Source organism: Strigops habroptila, chromosome 1 (genome assembly GCF_004027225.2).
Source record: "Strigops habroptila isolate Jane chromosome 1, bStrHab1.2.pri, whole genome shotgun sequence".
NCBI lineage: Eukaryota > Metazoa > Chordata > Aves > Psittaciformes > Psittacidae > Strigops > Strigops habroptila.
This window is the reverse complement of record NC_044277.2, coordinates 107,042,537-107,060,091: the sequence shown is the minus strand read 5'-3', so window position 1 is coordinate 107,060,091 and position 17,555 is coordinate 107,042,537. Positions and strand designations below refer to the sequence as shown.

The 17,555-nt window shown below is 37.5% G+C and overlaps 1 protein-coding gene across 1 annotated transcript in view; it reads left to right on the top strand.

Annotated features, from left to right (window-relative positions):
* PTPRN2 (protein tyrosine phosphatase receptor type N2) overlaps nt 1-17,555 on the top strand; it is a 590,472-nt gene that overhangs the window by 199,232 nt on the left and 373,685 nt on the right. Inside the window, exon 10 of the mRNA XM_030483611.1 lies at nt 12,618-12,704. Within this exon, the coding sequence (XP_030339471.1) occupies nt 12,618-12,704 (87 nt within the window). The remainder of the gene's footprint in view (nt 1-12,617; nt 12,705-17,555) is intronic.

Below are 17,555 nucleotides of genomic sequence, written 5' to 3'. Positions count from 1 at the left end.
TTTTAAAATCTTTAAAGTTTGTGTCTTTTACCTTTTTTTATATTTGTTTCTTTAACTTCTTTCTTTTAGCACTAGGTTAATCATAGAATCATATAAAACCAGACCTCAAGGACCCAACCTTTCTTGGCAAAAGCATGGTCTAGACAAGATGGCTCAGCACCCTGTCCAGCTGAATGTTAAAAGTTTCCAATGTTGGGAAATCCACCTCTTCCCTGGGGAGATTATTCCAACAGCTGATTGTCATCATTGTGAAGAATTTTCCTCTGGTGTCCAACTGGAATCTTCTCAGGAGTAACTTGTACCCATTACCCCTAGTCTTTTCCATGTGACTCCTTGTAAAAAAGGAGTCTCTGTCTTTGCAGCCAAATACCGGAACATGGTGATAAGGTCTCCCCTGAGCCTTCTTTTCCCAAGGCTGAACAAACCAAATTCTCTCACCCTTTCCTCATGTGGCAGGCTTCCCAGTCCTTTGATCATCTTTGTGGCCCTTCTCAGGACCTCTCCAGCCTAACCACATCTTTTTTGTATAGTGGAGACCAAAACTGAACACAGTATTCCAGGTATGGCCTGACAAGCACTAGGTGGAGTGGGATAATGACTTCTTTATCTCTGCTGTTGATGCCCTTCTGATGAAATCCAGTATCCTGTTGGCTTGCTTTGCTGCAGCAGCACACTGTTCACTCGTATTGAGCTTGTGTCCACCAGGACTCACAGATACTTTTCCATAGAGCTGCTACCCAGCTGGGTAGATCCCAGCCTAGTGCTGCATTCTTGGATTGTGTTTTCCCAGGTGCAAGACCTTACACTTGTCCTTGTTGAACTTCATAAGGTGGTTATTAGGTTGTTGGATATTTTTTGTCATGCTTAATTTAAACCACTTGCATTGTAACTTTTTACAAGGGCATGTAGTGATAGAACAAGGGAAAATGGTTTTAAACTGAAAGAGAGTGGATTTAAATTAGACATTATGAAGAAATTCTCTACGATGAGGGTGGTGAGACATTGGAACAGGTTGCCTATAGAAGCTGTGGCTGCCCCATCCCTGGAAGTGTTTAAACTCAGCTTGGACGAGGCTTTGAGCAACCTGGTCTAGTGCAAAGTGTCCCTGCCCATGGCAGGAGTTTGAAACTAGATGATCTTTAAGGTCTCTTCCAACCCAAACCATTCTGATTCTAAGATTCTATAAATTGGTCCAGGTTTTAAACTGCCTTCAAGGAAGAGGAAAGATATGATGGAAGAGAAAGAATGAAAAGTTGGAAGTGCATTAAAATGTGTACCATCAGTTATCCTCAATCTCATTAGTTAATTACTAGTAAGTAGGAGTAGATTGACGAGAAAGAACAATTTTGCATTTTTAAGGCTGTTTTGCATCAGAGATTTGGGGTATGACAAATGGACTCCAGTGCTCATTCTAACATTCAGCTTAAAATGCATTAGGGAGTACTTTGTTGGGTTGCATTTCAGCCTCAGAAAAGAGAACGTCACAATTATGGCACAGATTATTGCCAATATTTCTGTGCTTCTGCTAGCGACAAAGCATCTGTAGGTATTTGTTGCTATTGACACAGCTGGAGGTAGTGTATATTTGAGGTAATGCAAGTACAGGCTGGCACAGTGTCACACTCCCATTATAACTCTAGAGAGTTAATCCTTCTTGACTTCTCTGTCATTCTCATGCTTCCATGATGCTGTTATCTCCTCTGACTTTCATAGCCTGACCGCTGCCATTGATTTTTAGGCAAGTGTCATTTGTGTTACAAATTGGTCTGGACTTGTATCTGTTGGTATTAAGAGGTTCAAATATTCACACTTACTGGTGGTGGGAAAAGAGGGAAAAAATTGTAGAAAGTGGGAATTTGCTGAGCTGTCAAAACAGAAATAAGCTTAAAAAGGTTTTATGGTTAATAAGGCCTTTGAGGAAACAAGCATAGAAAAATGAATCTGCAGCCCAATGCAGTAAAATTTCAGTGTCCTTAAAATGATTGCAATAACAGTGCTGTGAAGTCAGGCAGCTCTCAAACAATCCAGTGAGTAGTTCTGTGCTCAGAAGTTATTTTGTTGCTTTATGAATCTTGAATAAATGTGAACCATTTACAAAATTAATCATTACTTACCTAAATTTAAGGCACAGACCACATTCAAACCAAATTGAACCCATTTCGTGCTGAAATACATGCCTCCTCTAAGCCTTTACGAGGGATATGTGCTTCAAGATGTATGAAACTGTACTGAAACATGGACAAGAGACTCAAACTCAGACAGACAAGGCAGGACGTTGTAATGTCACGGACGTCAAGCATCAGTGCTCAGGACTTTCATTATAGACTATCGGATGAGTTACTCTCAGGGGCACTTCCAGACAGGAGGAATAAATACAATTTTGGTGTCTAAATGTTTTTTTAGGCTTGGTAGGTACAGAAAGAATTTAATGACAACACTATGGATTACTTTGATGTTAAAACATTCCCAGTAGTCCTTGCTGTGTCACTTACCTCCTTTGTGACCTGGAGCAAACCACTCTAATTCTCAATTTCTTCTCCATTGTATGTATAATATGCATATTTCTTGTGATGAGTGAGACTTCCTTTGTGTCTGGAAAAGATAAGTAGGAGGATGGATTCAGTAGCTTTATACCAGTGGCTGCCAACCTGATGAGAGTGGAAGAGTCATGTCACTGTGTTGCCATGTCTTCTCTGATATGCCATGTGCTACCTGAGGTGGCAGGAGCACTCACTCCTTCCGCAGGGCATGTTTAGATGACACCATACACCATTTATTCCCTCCCCAATGCAACATCTTTCCTCTGGATTGCAGGCCGCATGGCTCAGATGTTGGTAGCTAGCAGCCAGATTGGCGAGGTTTGGTAAGTGACCTTCCAGGTCAAAGAATAGTGGTGTTGATGTGCTGGAAAGTGCCATGAATCCAGTTCCTGGGACATGGGAGTCATGGGGAAGAGGGGAATGAAACTCTCTTGAGGATGGTGAAGGTTCTGTTTATTGTGATGGCATGAGCAGCTCTCCCATAGTTCACTTACCACTGAAATTTGCACACAAATTCACATCCTTCTATTTCATACTTCAGTAGCTGAGTTTCCCGTTATGTTGCTTGTTAAAATATTTACTAATCTTAGCAGAAAGAAAAAGGGGAAAAAAACCCCAAAACTCAAAAAACCCCAAAAAGGTAATAAAAGAGAAGCCAAAAAAAAAAAAAAAAAAAAAAAAAATTAAACTGTCCTTAAAATAAAAGCTTTCCTAGACTTGTTTTCAGCTTTTCTGAGTTGCAGAAGTGCTGTGATCACCGACTCTGAAATCACATCAATGATAAGGTACTATTCACATTTGGCTTGGCTATTTATATCTGAAGGGCACTGAGCCTTGGCCTCCAGGAGGCCGTGCCAGGGACCCTCTCTTCTCCTTCATGGCAGCATCACACCTGAAAGACCCTCAGGAGCAAATCACCTTCTGATGAGATACATCAGACTCTTTTGGGAGAAAAGCTGCTATTGCAGCAAAACTGCAAGTTGCACCTACCCTTTAAATCAACAGGAAATAAATGGGATGCTCTTCATACTGACTTTAAGGAGAATGAGTCACAGAGTGAGGGCCAGGGTGTCACTGTGGATTAAGAACTGGTTATGAGATAGGAGAGAAAGATTCGTCATGAACCGCTGCTTCTCAGTGTGTAGAGAGATTAGTGGTACCCCATGGGCAAATTGTCTCTGTTAGGAAGAACTATGGAGGATTTAGAAAAATTCCAGATGGATTTAAATACATTGAGGGATTAAGGAGCACAATGGTAGATGAAATTCAGCTGGCATAAGTGTGACAGAATAATAGACATTAAGAAAAATAGATCTTTTTGAAAAAAAAAAAAGTATTCTTAAAACTCCTCATAGTCTGGGCTATGAGGCTGTGGAAAATTTTGAAGAAAAGATTTGCTGTATTTAGATACATGAATCCTACCCTTGGCACAGTGGCACATATTTTCAGACTTGAAAATTTAAAAGAAAGCATGTAAATCCTGAAGTCGGTGGAACATTTCCCTGCCGTGTTTCGAAAAAAATAAACCAGTCTAATACATATCACTGAGGTCAAAAGTTGAGCAGGATATTTTTTTTAAATGAAAGATTTTTACAAGTAATGAGCATATACATAATCACATTAGCTAATTGTTTGTAGAATTATTCCGTAATCTAATTTATTTTCAGAAGGAATACTCTTGCTGCAGGGTATTAGGCAAATTTCTGATCTCTGTCTGTTCTTTCCCTAGGCTGCACTGCAATGGGTGCACATGGAAACAGATTGCGTGGCTAAGATTATCAACCCAATCTGGAAACATGAGGTTCATGTGTTTTATAATGTTCATGTAAGGATGGAATGACACCGTTCTGCAGTACTAAGGAGACTGTTATGCATGCTAAGAAAGTGATACTGTTATAGACTGTTGCCTTTCCAATGAGGGGAAGCCAGTTTGATGTCAATGCACAGAAACATTATTGAAAAATGTCCAGGTGGAACTCTTAAATAATTATTTGAAGCTACAGAGTGCATCTTTCTTAAAATTCAGTATTTAAAAACACTAGAGGAAAAGAAAATCTTTGACGTGAAATAAGCTCCTGTATGTGTCTGCTATGTGAGTGACTTAAAAAATCTTATAAACACTCAAACTAAATACAGAGGTAGGCAGGACCAACAAAGCTGTTTGTCAGTTTAAGCCTTAGATTAGGTTCTAGAGTAAAATAGCATCACTATAAGATGCTGATCCTCATTGAACCCACCAAGGTGATTGTCAGACTAGGTTTTCTGCTAGATTATTTTTAATAGCACATGGATCTGTGGGGTAAAGACTCAACTGAGAATTTTACAGTTCTAACCCTGCACTCTCACCTGCAGGACCTAATCCACATGTACCTGTCATTGTTTAATAAAAGCTGATTACTGAAATTAAATTCTTCAACAGATTTAGTCTATTCAGCTTCTGTTTTCAAGAATGTTGGCTGTCTTGTTATCCATATGGTTAATACCTTTTTCCTTTAAGGCACATTTCTAGGTTTAAAGTTGAAATGCAGTTATTTCAGATTTTAGGGTGAAAGCCGGATTGCCTCATTTTGGTGCCAAACAGAGCTGCTGAATGATGCTCATTTTCTTCAGGGATGGGGATGTCATCCACTTCATTTGACATCATTGAGGTCCCCAAGAGACAAATGGAGACATACCCAGATAGGGAGATTAGGCTCCTCCTTTCTTCCACCATTTAGAAGGGACTTCTGGATACTCCAGAAGACAGTCCAGACTGCAGGGTATCTCCCTGTTTCACTGAGACACAAGTAGGATATTCTGGGATCCAGCGTGTCTAGTGCTCCTCTAATGAAATGCACCATGTGTCTTCTGCCTGTCTTCTGCTTATTACTGCAGGGGTTAGAAAATGAAACAGGAGATGGAAGAGATCTAACTGAAGTTAGTCTAAGCAGTTTTAACTCTCACAGCCTAGGAGAATGCTCTGTGTACCAGCCCTGAGTGGTAGCACTGTCCCTCATCCTTTCAATGCCCTAGTGGTTTTTCTTCAGGCATAAAAAACAACAGAGGAAGACAGACAACATGCAAGAGAGAACATGACTCTTGCAGCACTCAGGAGGAAGGAAGACTGCTGGTTCAAACTTAATTCTCCAGCATATGTCCATTTTACCTTAGTAAATATTGAAAGTGGTTTTAAAATAAAAATTAATCTAAGTAAAAAATATCTCCTTCCCAAAATTCCTAGGCCCTGGGTTCAGGTTCTGCCTTTCTCTGGATGAGATGTAGATTCAATACTATTCAAGCTGAACAGAGTATAGCCAAACTTTTGAACCTTCTGCAGGAAAAATATAGGTGGAATGGAGATGCCATTGTGCCTGAGTTTGGGTAGCAAAAGAGAGGCTGGGTGTGAGAGTGGCATTTACCTCCACAAAAAATGCACTTTCTCATGCTGCTGGGAGGTCTGTAGTTAAGCATTCAGGCAACTTTCAGGCTGTAGAAAAATGCCTTGCAATTTTAGTGCAATACTTAGTGCTCTTAGAAACAGCAAACTGGCCTTCATTGTCTCTGTCCCGATTTAAGCAAATTTTAGGTGGATTTAACCCTACCTTACTTAAGATTTCACTGGGGATTAGACTGACATTTAGGTTTAAGGAGTGCAATTCCCAGTGTCAGGCCTATTTCTGTACTGTAGATTATTCTTCATTTTTGCAGAAAATGATTCAATTGAACTAATCTGACAGGGCTGGCTGGATGTCCATTATAGTGCTGCATTACAATTGCTAAACAGAGTATTGGAAGGGCACTAGGTACAGTCTGGTAAAGACAATACATAATTTGAATGATGGCACTAAGGGAGCATTTCAGAGTTCAGTAAGTGGGTTTCTGAAGATACTTGGCAATGGGGAGGTGGAAAAGCAAATGAGAGCAACTGCTTGTGAGACTGACAACCTCAGCATAATATTGAGCTACATGTTTCTCTCCTTGGGCTGGGAGCACGCTTGGCAAATGTTAGCAATCAAGCCATCTGTATAACTGGATCAGATTTTTCACTACCAAAATGGATCAATTTATGGGATTGTTTTGACAGGCATGTAGGGAAATACAGAACATATAGTTTTTGTCATTGTTTACTTCTGTTTTTCCTCTTGTTGCCTTTGACATTGCCCACTGGCTTTTATTAGAATTTGAGCTCCATTTAGTTCAGCATGCAGAGCTGGCCATGCTGCCAGTGTCACTCCCTGCAGAACTCCTCCTGTTCTTTCATTTACATGTTTCCTTCTTGTTCTTTAACTGGAAGGGGAAGCTTTGAGCCTTGAATGCGTAAATCATTAGGGCCAGGTCAAAAATAGACATTCCATTTTTCAAAGTGGTTGTTCTCATTCATCAGATTTGTAGTTTATCTTGGGAATTTCCTAGAAACATGGCATCCATTTGTAGCATTGTTCCTATAATTGCAGCATGAAGCTGTACTGGTATTGAGATCAATATCCGGTAATTCAGCACTACTCTTTTTTTGGAATGGTCTAACTGGCCATTCTTAAGGCACATCTGGTCCCTAAGACTCTTGCCTCCTGCTCCATTTTCCTGGCATCTGGAAAGATGCCTTCCAGGCATCTGGAAGGCTACTAACTCCCCAATGAGGGAGAAGTTAACTTTACCTGAATCAGGGGGTTCTAAATATGCTCTAAAATCAGCAAGATGTGCTCTTAAAACCAGTCAGATCGTCTGTGCTGAAAAGGTTTGGAAAAAAATTTTTGGTAGGGAAATGAGGGAAGTTTTTATGATAACTGAAAGTTAATTTTTGGGTTACATGGTTTTCTACTAGCATTTCTCCATATTTGGTAGGGAGAAATATATATTGTCTTTAAAGAAAGCCAGTAGTGCTGCTCTTTCTATTCTTAGATCCAGAAGGTCAAATAATAACAGTCTTTTTTATAACAATACTAGGCATCTGACAAAGAAAGTTGATATCATTGCCTTCATTTTATGGATAGTGAAATTGAGGGTCAGGAAGATGTCACGACCAGAGTAACTTGATAGATCTCTTCCAGATGAAGACGTGTTCTATTCCTCATTCATAATTTGTTCAGCAACAGATTTCTCTCACTTATGTATAAAACCACTAAAGACAGTGGGATTGTATAGACAGATTAAAAAAAAGGTTAGCAAATTCTATACATTTTGTAGCAGTGACTGAGAAGAAAATCACTTAATGGGATTGTTCTCAGCTGTGCCAAATTTCTGGGACCAGATTTTAGAAATAGCTCCTCATAACTATGTTTTTCTTATAAATTGAACAAATGAAAAATGAAATCTTTAATAGACAATAGCAGAGGAAGATTATAATCTGACGTTCTATTATTTAAATTACCTTTCTAGGTGGATTGTTCCTTAATATTTCTGTTTTCAGCTCCCGCACTGGAAGAGATTTAGATATTAGAAGATACAGAATATTATTTTCACCAAGCAATCTAATTTTCCTGTGTTCAATGTCCAGTACACTTTGTGGAAACATTTTAACAAACAGTTACATAAAGTTGGGCTCCCAAGTCCACTCCTGAGCATTTAAATGGATTACACTATTTCTCAGAAGTGCTCGGTAGCTAACATTAGAGATACTTATTCCTGTACTTTCATTTCAGATTAATCTCTAAATAAAATATCTTTGTAGCCTAGATCTGATTTTTTTTTTTTTGTTAGAGAAAATTCCTGATTAAATTATAGGGACCTGATTGATGCATGATGATTTTAGCTCAGACAAGTAGGTATGGATTGGATTATTTATTTTTCACGTGGTTAAAATATATAGGGAACATTTCATGGTTATGTCGTGATGTTAAATCATGACATCAGAGTCTTGCACTGAGTCATTTCGTCTGAAGGGATAATATAATTCTACCATATAACATTGGCTATTTTTAGTAGACATATAAGCCATATTCTCCAGTGCAAGATCTGTGCCCTGAAAAGTGAAATTAAATAAAAGCAACAGTGAAATATTTTGCAGATGACTCTGTCAGACTTTAAAACTATATATATCTACATAAACCCTAAAGGAAATATTTATATTTAATTCACCATTTATGTCTTCATTGTCATTAACCTGTCAAACAAAGTATTTTCTACAAATAATATGAGATAGAGATTGAGTGAGACAGAGTTCCGCTACTGGTTCAGTAGAGTCTTAATCTGTCAACTGAAAAATAATATTTAGGCTATCACTCACAGATTGAGAATGCATTAGAAGTTAAAGCAATGGAAGGAAGTTAGTTATTAAATTTATTATCTATACTTTCTGACTCTCTTTTCATCTTACAAGCTGTAGAGAACTGGAGATGGAAACCTAAAAAGGACCTCAAAAGAATTATTTTAAACTGTGAGATATATCACATTTTGGTTTAGCTGCTTTTATCATATCATAGCACAGCTAACTTGAAAGAAAATGCAAAAGAGAAGTCTACAGGAAGGGAAATGAGAGCAAAGGTAGGAAATCCAAAGTAACCACTATCTCAAGATCTCAGCTGGCAACAGCTATGTCACCTGCAAAAGGTGCTATGCCATCCAACAGTCCATTCTTCCTAAGGCAAAAATCTAAATTAAAGGTGATCAGAAATCTTCAAGGCAATCAAAAAAGGTAGTGGTAAAATCAAGAAGGACTGTTAGAGATATTGCATGAGACCTTAATTTTCTTTGACGTAAAAAGTGACAGCCAACCTCAAAAAAACTTGAAAAGCATAGATAGCTTCCATGAGTAAGGCTTTTGCTGCTGCTTTTGTTTTTTCTGGTACATGCTTTGTATCTCTGAGCCCTATATAAATTATGATTTCTCTTCTAAGGGTTCACCATTACTGCGGTACTGAAATGTGTTAGCATAGGCTCCTGAGAGAAAATGCGCAAGTTGGACCTCATGTTGTAGGATGTCTTGAAATTGAGTGGCCGTAGGCCAGAGAATCACTCTGTGCCCTGCGACTCTGAGTGCCAGCAAGGTCCGTTGCCAAAAAGAGGTTTCCCTCTCTTGTTCCCCTCTATAGGGAATTGAAATGACCATCTTGACAGTTCAGAAAAAGTAGTGTGAACCCTACCTCCACCCTTAGCTTTCCTCCATGTCTTTGGCCTTGATAAAATAGTTTCAGCGTCAAGGTTGTCTAAAGAGTCTTCTTTTGACTATTGCAATTTCTGTCTGGATTATCTCACTATTTGTCCCTTATCTGAACCACTGGTTTTTGTCTTTCTTTCTTGGTGTATGTAACACTTCCCTTTGAATTAATTCCATAGTTGTTGAACCCTCACAATTAATAGATAAATTGTATTCATAAGAAAAAACTCGCTTCATAATACAGAGACTTCTTCCCATGAAAGACTGAATCAAGCAAGCTGAAAACCAAGCATAGTATGTGAAAGATCACAAATAGTGGCTGTTCCATGAGTACTGTGTACTTGCACTGGGAATGTGTGGGAAGACCAAGGGCAGGAGGATGGATGATGTTCGCAAGTTGTCTTGTGGTAACAATCCTTGTAGAAACCTGAAATCAGATGGGTGATGTCGGTGTATGATGCTGTTGCAAAGCAGGCTAGTTTGCTTAACACTGTGCTGGTGCGAACAGTGTATGCTCTCTATGTAAACAAAGCTAAAGGTAATCACTATGCAAGCCATGCGACGCTGAGCAAAATGCAACACTAAATTAAAGCAAAGCAGAAATAGTGAGTAGAATGATGTTTTGGCATTCTTAGAGAAAGGTTTTCAATATTCAACTCTCCTACAATACAACTGTCACAGAACTGTAATAGAGAGTACTAGTATGTATCAATGTTAAGAAATTGGAAAAAATGTATTGGAAAATATTGTGTTATAAATTAATAATTTTTAATGTGAATCCTCAAATGTGGTAGTGTGATCAATAATAGTACTGGTACCAAAGAGTACTGGTTCTGCAGCTTTCCTGAGCTGTTATGAATGACAATTTCTTAGCCTAAGAAACTTCATGTGAAGTTGTGAACCTATGTGTCATAGTTTGGTATTGCATGAGAGTTACTAGGACTACTCCTGGATGCTCAGGCTTGCAAAAGAATGGCCTTCCAAAACCATTTTGTCTCCCATTTTCTCTCCAGCATTCTTGCTCAGTTGTAGCATTTGAATGCTCTGATTACATCCCCCATGGCTGTCGCTGCATTGGCTTGTAGCAGCATACCTTGTTTTTGAAGCTGAGGAATGCTTTTTCAGGGGAGGAGGGGTAAGCAGGAGGTTGAGCTTTTACAAAGGAGACTCCCTTGTTAAAAAAATGACACCAGTGTATGCAGCAGACTTTGCCTGCGCTGCTGTGTAGACTTGCTATTTCAGTAAAAGCCCACTTGCTGACACCAATCATTTCCATAAAATTTAAGCCAACATCTCTGGGAGAAAAGATTTAATTAACACATAAGCCCCTGAGTCACTGTGACAATCTGCTTTCATAGTGATGGGAATAATCACATTTCTACTCACTGATAGTCCTTGAAATATAGAGATTTTATGAATAATCTGTAGTACATTTTTTTTTTTTCCTTACAGAAACAATCAGGTTCTTTTGTTACTTTCACACAAGAACATTTCTATCTTAGGCATCTAGAAAATTTCTAAATTTATCTGGTGCCTTGAGGGGCTACCTCTGCTTGTGTGACAGGAGGTCTCTTGAGCATTTGGGGTTAGTAGCATGAAGGGAGGCTGAGCAATTCTATCCTAACCAAGATCCACATGAGACATCCCATTATTTAAATAGAGGTGCCTTTAGGGCAGTGTATACAGAACCCAGTACAATAAATAAATAAATAAACAGTGCTCATTGCAGACAATATATAAAATTGTGGCAATGATTACCATGATATAAAATTAGATTAAAAAACTTTCACTATGAAGCAGAACTAACAACTTAGATACAAAGCTTTGAAAAAAAATAACCTTTTTTTCCCTTAGTCCAGTTGAAAAGATCATGTCTAATAGTATATACTTTTTTGACACCTCCTTCTCCTACTTGTTATAAATCCTTGAAGGAAAAAATGCAAGACCTTTTTTCCTCTAGGTTAGTCTCATCAAAGATGGTTCTGAATTACCGTGGCATAAGTTAGATAAGTGTCAAGATCGTAAGGTTTAATTTTATGGTCTTTGGGGCTTTATACTGTTGAGAATAATTCTATAATCACAATTTAGACAGAGAATGTTGTATCTGTTGTTCTCACTGGACATTGTTCTATCATTTCCTTACCTTTTTGCTTTTTTAATACTTTCGGGTTTGGTTCCACATTACCAAAAAATAACTAAACAAGGTATGATCTGTATATTAGGAACAGAATGTTCTTAATGCATCTTCAGAGTTGTGGCAACTCTAATAACCTGAAATTTTGCAAATATAAATTTTGCATCTAGATAAGTGCTTTTTAAGATGATGGCAGTCCTCTTGTGTTAAGCTTGATTGCAACCTGTTTTCTAAATTAAAAAATGTAAATGTGGCATTGGCAAAGGTTAAAAAGATTTAAAGCGGGTCCTGCAGCAGTGCATCCACACACATCCACACACCAAACTAAATCCTGTGTTATCTAATCAGTGTCCTCTGGACTGTGTGCCTTACTCCATTGTTTACTTTCAAATCCATAATAATTTTGCATCCTTTCACTGGGTGAAGATTCATTTTAAAAACTAATGAATTTAAAAATACGCTTTTCCCTTGTCCATTTGATACTGAGCCTGCAATTTGACTTTCATTGTTTGTTTCCCTCCTTGTCTCGTCAATCCTTTTCTCTCTTTCTGTCCTTTTACTTTATTACATTTTTTATTGAGGACTGAGATGAACTGGTTGCTGCATCATGGGCCCATTACACTTCCTAACAATTCCATTTACACCTTATTGTTTGTCTTATTGCTGGAAAATTCAGGTGATTCATCATGCCTGAAGAAGCACCTGATCCCAATTCCCTTGCTATCATGATCACTATGTGACAGGAATACAGTTAGTGGTGGCTTTCAGACTCTAAGAGGCCAAGGTGATAACTCTTTTGGGACTTTTAGCCTCTCAAGTATTGATGAGTTCCATTTTCGTAATGCTCTGTTTTCTTGCTCCCTTTCAACAGCCCCCTGAGTGTGGAAAAGGGCTTGGAGTTAATAAAGGAAGTGGCAGATCTCCTGAAGCTGCAGATGAGTGCCTTCGATGATGTCAAGTACGTACATGGAATTTGCCCCCTTTTGTTTTATTGGATTTCTCATTGGTTTTGAATAGTTTGTCTTATAAGCAAATATCTATCCTTTAATGTCAGAATTAATGAAAGTGTGCAATAGACAATAAAGAATATAATGAGGATCTTTATAATGTCGCCTACACACAGCAACAAATTATTTGGAAAAAATTTTAAAGATTGAAATTTTCCTATGCTTCTGTAGGAAAAAATAATCTGATCCAAGTGCTGTAAAAATATTACCAACCTTATCTAACAGTTTGTAGGTAAGGAAAGTCTTGTGAAGGGTCATTATACCCAGCTTTGCTGAGGGGGATAATTACATCAGGGATGGATAAGAACTTGGGCTCCTGGCTTTGAGTCTGGCACATAGCACACTAGGTCATGCTGCTTGGTCAGCTACTCATTTAACAAGTCACAGGGAGTTCAGCTATGTTGAACTACTGTCTTCCTTATGATCCATACTGGTGATTGGTCTGCATGTTAATTTCCCGAACTAGGAGATTATGATTTGCCATATGCAGTAAAAAAATTTATATTAGGGATTTTCTGAAATCATTTTGGTAGGAACATTTACTTCATAAAACTTAATTCACCCTTTTTAAAACAGAAAATAAAAATAGTTTGATAGAAAAGTAATGGAAGAGAAGGGTCAGCTGTGGGAGGGTTTGACAGCTTGCTTGAAAGAAGTCACATCTTGGCGCACAGAAAATAACTGATGTCTGGGTAGCATCCAGTTCCTGCCTATGTTTCAGAAGGTTTGGGGCTGCTTGTTTTGGCCCATAAGTCAGGTTGCTGAAGAGCAGCATCTCAGCCTTACTTGTGCTGCCATCAGCTTTTGTTTAACCTTTGATTCCCTTGTAACACTGTGTTTTAAGTCACAGTCTGAAGATGTTTCATCTTTGGTGGAAGTGTTTATTACTATTTGAAAAAAAAATAATTTACTCCTCCTACTACTGTAAATAAAGGGAGAAATATACTACTGGTGAGAAAGTATTCTTAGAAACCTGCTAAATACCAGACATATTGGCCTTAGTAGTATAGAAGGAAAATATTCCTGTAGTTTTTTTGCTAAAACAATTCTTTGTATTGTTGAATGTCTTTTTGCGTGTATTTTATGAAATGCATTTTTTATGAAAACTGAGTTTTGAAATAGCAAAATCCGATGATATTATATGTCTTCCTTGTAAAGAGAATTTGCATTCTTGACGGAATATTAGCAGATAAAGTCTGCTGCACATTTAAAGCGGTAATCCCATGGAACAATTTCTCTGCTGGAATCAACGGGTTCTGCTTCATTAAGTTCATTCATTTACAGTACAAGAGCACTTTCACCTACCTTTCTGATTGTTAGCATAAAGCCTTTTGGTTATTTTTTATCATTTGATAAATTATAACATTGCAATTGGCAGGCTGTAGGTTCATTCTCTGATGAAAAATATCCCTCCAGTGATATACTTAGCTATGAACAACCTTTTCTCTTTTTTTAAACATGTGTCATTGGGGAAGCTGCTTATTTTGCATCTATTAATATGCAGTCATATAACTGTACTGAAAGTACTTGTATGGTCATTACCTTAGAAGTGTGTTATGAATTATAGTAACTCCAGACAGGACTGAGCATTCTTTCTATCACCACAATATTTTTATCAGTTATTGTATTTTTAAAAGTTCTATAAATCTGTTATTTGGGAAGGTTATCCCAAATCCAAATCTCAAGTTAGTGAAGAATTCATCCATAAATTTTCTTTATTCAAGAAAATGAGGTGCTGTGACTGAAGTTAAACCCATGAAATGCTAAAGAAATGTGGAGTTGGCCAGTAGATGTAGCAGCAGTAGAAGCTTTAGAAAAAAGCCTTGCCAAGCAAAGAATTAACACTTTCTGGATTTGTCATCACTGCACAATTATCAGTAGCAAACTGTATGAGTCTGAAGACCCCGTTTAGCTTCTGAGTGGCCTCATGGAGATGGGTTTCAGGAAAATCTTGATGTCATGGCTATTCCTAATCCAGCATTGACATGTGAAAGTGTGAGAATGAGGCCTCTCAGGAAATATGACTTCAGGCGTCATGGATGATTTAGATTATTTTATTTTACTGGCAAGTAAAAGTACTCTTTTTCTTAAGGAGCAATTTTTTTGTTTGTTTGTTTTTTATGGGACATTATATAGAAAAAGCTGCTAGTAAGCCTGAGAATAAGGATTTATAAAAGGGGTGGGAATATGACATACTAGTCTACTTTGATCTACAAGCTAATTATTAGCTTGGTGTAAAATTCTCAGTTCTCTCTTTTCCCTCCAAGAATTCTGAATGATAAGAAAGTAACAGCATAGGTCTGATTTTTTTAGACTACTGCAAAGATTTCAGAGTAAAGACATGTTAATGAGAATCACAGGGTTAATTTGAGAGTATAGACAAAGCCATCTCATTATTAAGAATAGCATAAAAAGAACTGAGGAGGAAAGGCTATTTGTGAGTTCTGAAGTTCTTTAAATTCTCAATTAAGAGTTTGTGTCTTTTCTCTGGAAAAAAAAAAAAAGTTCAAAGGGATAAATTCATTACTAGCTTTAGTTAGTTTTGACTGGAAATATCTTTCGTTCTTCTCTATATATTGTTTTCCTTTGCTTTGGAGTTTGGTAAGTGAACAATTGCTTTTGCCATGGATTCCTACTGATTCCCATATTACTTCTTGATTAGTTGATGCATGGTAGTAATCAGCTTATCTGATCTTCTCTCTTTCACAGTTCTGCCAACTTTAACCGATAGGTTGCGGTTCACAGTATAGCCTCAGGCTTGGCTCCCAGTGCATTCAGTCCACTTCTGCAGTTGGTTTGTTGTCAAGTTTGCACTGACATAAACTTTGCTCACCCTGTGAAGTAAATGAGTGGAAATAGATCTAGGGAATTCATAATTAGAAATATTTCAACATTGAAGAAAAGATCCAACATGTTAGCTGTCACTTTTGGATACAGCCTGAATCTTTATGGAAGTAATAGTTATGCTTAATATGTTTTGTTAATGGTTATGTAGCTGTCAAATAAATTCCAGTATTTCTTATTACATCATTAGAGACCATTAAAAGGATATTAGCATGCTGATGTAATTATGCAAGCAGACGTAAAATGACTATAGTTATGATTTTATAATCTAATTATGGGTGTCCAATGCCCCATGTGATTGATTGTTGGACTGGTATCATGGATTGAAGTCAGATGGATAGTGATGTTAGGAGGGTTTGTATTTATTTTTTTAAAAACTAATTTTACTACTCCACAATCTGCAGCGTTGGCCTTCTTCATGTAATTGCTATTCTTCATGCATTATATAGTAAACCTACAAACATGAGAGGTTATCAAGAAACATCCAAATGTAATAAAAATACTACAATCTCTGAGCTCAGCTGTGAGGGTAGTGGAAAAGACACTCAGAATCCATAGTCAAAACCATTGATTAGAACATAGATGACTTACTTGGTTTCTAATGAGCATATAAATGATTTCTGAATTTTTATTTAATGTTCTCATACTTGAGGTATCTACTGAGAACATTGCTAAGGGGACTTTTCAGCACTAAGCTTAGCTGAATAGCTTTGTATGGAAAGAAAACAGATCATTCTGATTTCATAGTATTTCAAACTGCACAGCCCACCATTCTCAGTCTCCAGTTAAGAATGAGATTTTCAGCTGAATATCACATTCTCTGATGGATAGTGCAGTAACACTGATTTTTTTCTTTTCCTTCTTATTTCTCTCCTTAACCTTGTATGACTTTTCCTGTTGCCATGGAAGATCTCTCACTCTAGGTCTCTCTTTTCCCACATTTTGTTCTACTGCTTCAGTGTCTTCCATCAATTCGTCTTAATGGGCATCTTTGTCATTTTTGCCTTCTAAAATACCTAAACTCAGAACTCAAAGAACTGTCCCTTCAGGAGATGCGATGACCATCTTGACCAACAAGCTTGCCTATTTCCATATCTAATTTTTCAATGGAAAACATGTAGCAGAGCACTATATATTAATTACATAAATTGATGTTAATCTCTACTGCTGTTATTTTGAAGTGTAACAATAATCTTGGTCTGTTGTTTGTTTTTGTTTGTTTGTTTGTTTATTTGTTTCCTATGGTGTTCTTCACTACACTAACAAAATATTTGACAAATATGAATTGGTAATACTTCACTCACATGAGATATGGGGTATTATTAGGACCATACAGAGCTGGAGTTATGCATAAAGAGATTAACTTCAAAGCATTTGCTAATATGAGGTGTCCAGTCTGATGTCTCAGGTTATAACTTATTCAGCGCCTTCTGTAAAGACCTTCACATATTGAGATAGAGATCCCATTGGCTTCAGTTACCATTCGGAGTGTTGAGCAGTCCAAGAAGTCAGCTCTCAGTTTAGACAGAGTTATTTGGTCTGTAAAAAAAACATTGCCTGAAATAACTTGGCTTCAAATGAACTGAGTCTGAATCTGAATTGGCTGGTACCAGCAGAATTCAAAGTAACAGTAGGACCTTTACATCTTTACAGTTCCATACCTTATTTGCAACATAGTTCCTGAAGTCTGATAAAAATGTAGTTGAGGCCCTGAAAATACTGGTCTTTACTACTTGACCACCATTAATCCTTGGATGTCAGGGACCCTATTGAAAAAACACTTTGCAAGACTGCATCTCTAGACACAAAGGCAGACAAGATCGATTTTTTCTGTTATGCTCTAGTATGGCCTTAGCATCAACTATGGGTTTTTTACATATTTTTGTGTAAACAGCAATCTAAAAAAAGCTTGAATTTTGAATGCTTATCATAAGGAAAGCTACAAGCACATTTTTGCC